General features: G+C 37.7%; 1 protein-coding gene across 2 annotated transcripts in view; it reads left to right on the forward strand.

Moving 5' to 3' along the window:
• MAGT1 (magnesium transporter 1) overlaps positions 1-6,000 on the forward strand; it is a 60,317-nt gene that overhangs the window by 10,230 nt on the left and 44,087 nt on the right. For both annotated transcript variants that reach the window (XM_040467915.1, XM_040467914.1), the window contains exon 3: positions 4,049-4,166. In XM_040467915.1, coding sequence (XP_040323849.1) covers positions 4,049-4,166 — 118 coding nt within the window. The remainder of the gene's footprint in view (positions 1-4,048; positions 4,167-6,000) is intronic.

The following is a 6,000-nucleotide window of genomic DNA, read 5'->3' on the forward strand; positions in this document are numbered from 1 at the left end:
ATACTTTAAAATTAAATAACATAAGATTTTAACCATTTCTCAATCCCAGAAGAACCTAATTGGTTCAGTGGGTACATAAACAATTAATGTCTGTATCTTACTTAGGATGTCTGTAGTAACACATAATACTACTGCCCTTTTACAGTATTTCTTAGTTTCCCACATTAGTGGGGGAACAAAAAACAAGGTTAAAGTATTCTGGTAGCCATGATAGGAATAACGTAAAAGTTGAATAATCGTCTTGTAAATTGGTGTCACTTATACAAATGTATGCTAGTAGCATTGATGTAGTATTTTATCATTTGTAAGTGCTTTCAATTTCATACTCTTATTTTATACAACAACCCCAGAAGGTAAGTAAAGCAAGTATTCTCTCATTTATGAAGAAACAAGTTCCAACATTTTTAACTGGTTTACCCAAAAGTAGAGATAATTATTAATGCAATAATGGTAGCTATATCCAAATTTGGAATTACAAGAGAACATTTTTAGAAAATAAAGATGTATGATTTAGAGATGTTTTCTTTTTTCTAGATTATTTTGTTGTGATTATAAACCGTGGAAATGGTAACTAATCTCAGTTAAACTTTCATCAAACAATGGTGTATTGATTTTATTTTCCTATTTCTGAATGATCTTAGGAACAAAGATTGATATTTCTTTAAACAAAAAGACTTTATAAACAAAAGGACTATATTTCTTTAAACAAAAGTACAAATAGTGGGTACTGAAAAATAGAACAGCTTTAGCTTTTTGGTGTTTTTTTTTTAACTTATATTTGAGATCAGTGTGTGTGGTCTGGGAATTCACTTTAAATGAAATGACAAAGCTACCCTGTGAAGAACTAATTTAATAAAATCTTGAAGGCTTTCCAAATTCTGACAAACTGGGCCTATGTGAAGGAATAGAGAATTTTTTTTTTTTTTAGAATATACATTATGCTACCCCAAGACTTCTATCTTTTCTTAAAGGTTTTTCTCCCTAGAGTTAAGAGATAGTCAAGGTAATTGGTCCCATAGTACTTATATTTGAAGAGATGTTATGAATAAACATAAAATCTAAAATCACTCCTTTTTTTAAATTTTCTTTTCTTTTACTTTTAAATTTACATCCAAATTAGTTAGCATATAGTGCAGCAATGTTTCAGGAGTAGATTCCTTAGTGCCCCTTACGCATTTAGCCCATCCCCCCTCCCACAACCCCTTCAGTAACCCTCTGTTTGTTCTCCATATTTATTAGTCTCTTATGCTTTGTCCTCCCTGTTTTTACATTATTTTTGTTTCCCTTCCCTTATGTTCATCTGTTGTGTGTCTTAAAGTCCTCATATGAGTGAAGTCATAAGATTTTTGCCTTTCTCTGACTAATTTCACTTAGCATAATACCCTCCAGTTCCATCCACGTAGTTGCAAATGGCAAGATTTCATTCTTTTTGATTGCCAAGTAATACTCCATTGTATATATATACCACGTCTTCTTTATCCATTCATCCATCGATGGACATTTGGGCTCTTTCCATACTTTGGCTATTGTTGATAGTGCTGCTATAAACATGGGGGTGCATGTGTCCCTTGGAAACAGCACACCTGTATCCCTTGGATAAATGCCTAGTAGTGCAACTAGGGTAGTTCTATTTTTAGTTTTTTGAGGAACCTCCATACTGTTTTCCAGAGTGGCTGCACCAGCTTGCATTCCCACCAACAATGCAAAAGATATCCTCTTTCTCTGCATCCTCGCCAACATCTGTTGTTGCCTGAGTTGTTAATGTTAGCCATTCTGACAGGTGTAAGGTGGTATCTCATTTGTATTTCCCTGATGATGAGTGAAGTTGAGCATCTTTTCATGTGTCAGTTGGCCATCTGGATGTCTTCTTTGGAGAAAATTTTTTTTTAACATTTATTCGTTTTTGAGAGTGAGAGACAGAGCATGAGCAGGGGAGGGGCAGAGAGAGAGGGAGACACAGAATTGGAAGCAGGCTCCAGGCTCTGACCTGTCCGCACAAAGCCCGACGCAGGGCTCAAACTCATGGATCGTGAGATCATGACCTGAGCTGAAGTCGGACGCTCAGCCGACTGAGCCACCCAGGTGGCCCTCTTTTTTAAACATTTTTAAATGTTTTTTATTTATTTTTGAGAGAGAGAGAGAGACAGTGTGAACATGAGAGGGGCAGAGAGAGGGAGACACAGAATCTGAATTAGGCGTTAGGCTCTGAGCTGTCAGCACAGAGCCCAATGCAGGACTTGAACCCATGAATCGCGAGATCATGACTTGAGCCGAAGTCAGATGCCCAACCGACTGAGCCACCCAGGTGCCCCTAAAATCACTTTTTTTTCCTTTATGTTTACTTATTTTAGAGAGAGAGAGAGAGACCAAGTGTGAGTTGGGGAGGGGCAGAGAGAAAGGGAGACAGAATCCAAAGCAGGCTCCAGGCTCCGAACTGTCAGTGCAGAGCCCGATGCGGGGCTCAAACTCACGAACTGCGAGATCATGACCTGAGCTGAAGTCAGATGCTCAACTGGCTGAGCCGCCCAGGCGTCCCCTAAAATCACTCTTAGTTCAATAATTTACTCAGCAATCAAGAGTATATAAAAAATCAGGAAACAAACACAAACACCTTCCTAATTCTGTATTAAATGCAAATTAATGACAAGTGTTTATTAGTATCTTACTTTCTATAGTACCAAATTTAATATTAGCTCACATTTTCCTAAACTCATTCAAAAAATAAAAGTTAACAGCAATGTGTATAATACTATATATTTGGTGCTATCAGGATGAGAAGTGTAAGATGCCTATCCTTATAATACGGCTAGGGAAATGAATTCCACACGTGAAAATGTAGCTGACAATATAAAGCAATTTATAATTAAGTAGCAAATGGATTATGTACATAATAAATACTACAAGATTTCAGGAAGGACTTAAAATAGGAAGATTGGGATTGGCCTGAAGAAGAAAGGATTTGTATTAAGGCTAGACAGATGGATCAGATTTAGATAGAAGTAGGAAATTTTGGTTACAAATAAAAATGTGTGCAAGGGTACAGAGACAGTGGTAAATAAAGTGCTGGAATTAAGAAATCCTGTTTTAGATTGATTAGTAGTAAGGCTACATAAAAGCTAGATGCCTTATTAGGACTAGATGATAAAGAAGCTTGAATGACCAGTGAAAGCTTAGAGACTGTTCTAAGGTAGTAGAAAAGCAATAGTGGTTTCTGAGAAGAGTAGGAGTTTCAGGAAAGTAGTAATTTAGGAAGACTGATGTATATTGCAGTATAAGAAGAAGGATTGGAGAAGGAGAAACTAGAGTCAGTATTTTAATATTCTAATGTCCAATATTAAGGATCTGACTTTAGCTGGTGCCAATGAAAGTTAATTAGAAGGGATGGAGTAAAAGATAATTGCAAATGAAGAATGATCAGATCTTGGAAACTGAAAACATTTGGGCAATAAGGGAAAAGTCAAACGTGACTTGAGGTTTCACTTAATCTCAATTCCCTAGATTCTTCTTATCTTTCACCCTAATAATTCCTATGACTGTATTTTTATTTACTAACTAGCATGTTACACATTAGATTTATAAAATGGATTACTATTATAGCCTTCTTTCTCTGGAAATACTTAAACCTTGTCTTTAAACACCTAAGTAATTTAGAGTATTAAAAAAGCTGTTGTACACTTAGCTGTATTTTTCCAGTGACTACTTAAAGAGCTTTGAAATAAGAAACAGGCACAAAGCATGAAGCTGAGTCGAGTAACTACTTTCTGTTGAAATCCCTAGCACTTAGGATAAGCCTTCTCTCATGGCAAAACAGTGGCAATTTTTTCCAAGGTTTGTCCTAACCCTGTCAGCAGAGCCTTACTGCTCGCTCTCTCTCTCTCTCTCTCTCTCTCTCTCTTCCTTCCTTTCCTCCCCTCTCTTTCTCTCTTAAAAATATTTCCCCCCTTTGGAAAAACTGCTATGGCTTCTTTGGCTCTGTTTTACTGCTGACAAAGTAGATTGCTTTTAAAAATGTTTTATGTTTTATCTTCACAAATCTGCTTGTATCTAGGCAAGCTGATGAAGAATTTCAGATCCTGGCAAACTCCTGGCGATACTCCAGTGCATTTACCAACAGGATATTTTTTGCTATGGTAGATTTTGATGAAGGCTCTGATGTATTTCAAATGGTAAGATCTTTGGCTTATTTTATTAAGTAGGGATAAACTAACTATAGATAAAGTAGAATATCTTTTTCAATGGTCACAAGAATTCTTATTTATATATTCTTTATTTAAGTACAATGGATATACAATGTCATATTGCTTTCAGGTGTACAACATAGTGATTTCACAATTCCATCCATTACTCAGTGCTCAGCATGATAAGGGTATTCACCATCCATCACCACACAATGTTATTACAATATTTTGACTATATACCCTATGCTCTACTTTTCATTTCTGTGACTTGTTTTATAACCGAAAGTTTGTTCCTCTTAACCTCCTTCACCTATTGCCCATCCTCCCTTCCCTCTGGCAACTACCAGTTTGTTATCTGTATTTCTTTGTAAAAACAATATTTTTAATGTTTATTTTATTTTTTTTTAAATGTTTTTTTTTTAACATTTATTTATTTCTGAGACAGAGAGAGAGAGACAGAGCATGAACGGGGGAGGAGCAGAGAGAGAGGGAGACACAGAATCGGAAGCAGGCTCCAGGCTCTGAGCCATCAGACCAGAGCCCGACGCGGGGCTCGAACTCACGGACCGTGAGATCGTGACCTGGCTGAAGTCGGACGCTTAACCGACTGCGCCACCCAGGCGCCCCTTTAATGTTTATTTTTGAGAGAAGAGAGTGCAAGTGAGGGAGGGGCAGAAAGAGAGAGACACAGAATCTGAAGCAGACTCCAGGCTCTGAGCTGTCAGCACAAGGCCAACGTGGGGCTCTAACCCATGAACTACGAGGTCATGACCCGAGCTAAAGTCAGACACTTAACTGACTGAGCCACCCAGGCGCCCCTGTTCTCTGTATTTCTGAGTCTGTTTCTGTTTGTTTGTTGGTGTGTTTTTTAGATTCCACATATAAGTGGGGCACCTGGGTGGCTCAGTCGGTTAAGCGGCCGACTTCAGCTCAGGTCATGATCTCGCAGTCCGTGAGTTTGAGCCCCGCGTCGGGCTCTGTACTGACAGCTCAGAGCCTGGAGCCTGTTTCAGATTCTGTGTCTCTCTCTCTCTGACCTTCGCCCGTTCATGCTTTGTCTCTCTCTGTCTCAAAAATAAATAAACGTTAAAAAAAAATTTTAGATTCCACATATAAGTGAAATCATGTGGTATTTATCCTTCTCTGACTTATTTCACTTAGCGTAATACCCTCTAGTTCCACCCATGTTACCACAAATGGCAAAATTTCATTCTTTTCCATGGCTGAGTAATAGTTCGGTGTGTGTGTGTGTGTGTGTGTGTGTGCGCGCGCGCGCACGTGTATATACAGGTCATATCTTTTATATCCATTCATCTATCGATGGACATGTGGGTTGCTTCTATATCTTGGCTATTATGAATATCTCTGCAATAAATAGGAATGCATATATCTTTTTTTTTAATTTAACTTTATTTTTTATTTTTTAAAATTTACATCCAAATTAGTATATAGTGAAGCAATGATTTCAGGAGTAGATTCCTTAATGCCCCTTACCCATTTAGCTCATCCCCCCTCCCATAACCCCTCCAGCAACCCTCAGTTTGTTCTCCATATTTATGAGTCTCTTTTGTTTCGTCCCCATCCCTGTTTTTATATAATTTTTGTTTCCCTTCCCTTATGTTCATCTGTTTTGTCTCTTAAAATCCTCATATGAGTGAAGTCATATGATTTTTGTCTTTCTCTAATTTCACTTAGCATAATACCCTCCAGTTCCATCCACGTAGTTGCAAATGGCAAGATTTCATTCTTTTTGATTGCCAAGTAATACTCCATTGTGTGTGTGTGTGTGTGTGTGTGTGTGTGTGTGTGTGTGTGTGTGTGT

This window comes from Herpailurus yagouaroundi, unplaced genomic scaffold (genome assembly GCF_014898765.1).
Source record: "Herpailurus yagouaroundi ecotype Mexico unplaced genomic scaffold, PumYag 67623, whole genome shotgun sequence".
Lineage (NCBI taxonomy): Eukaryota > Metazoa > Chordata > Mammalia > Carnivora > Felidae > Herpailurus > Herpailurus yagouaroundi.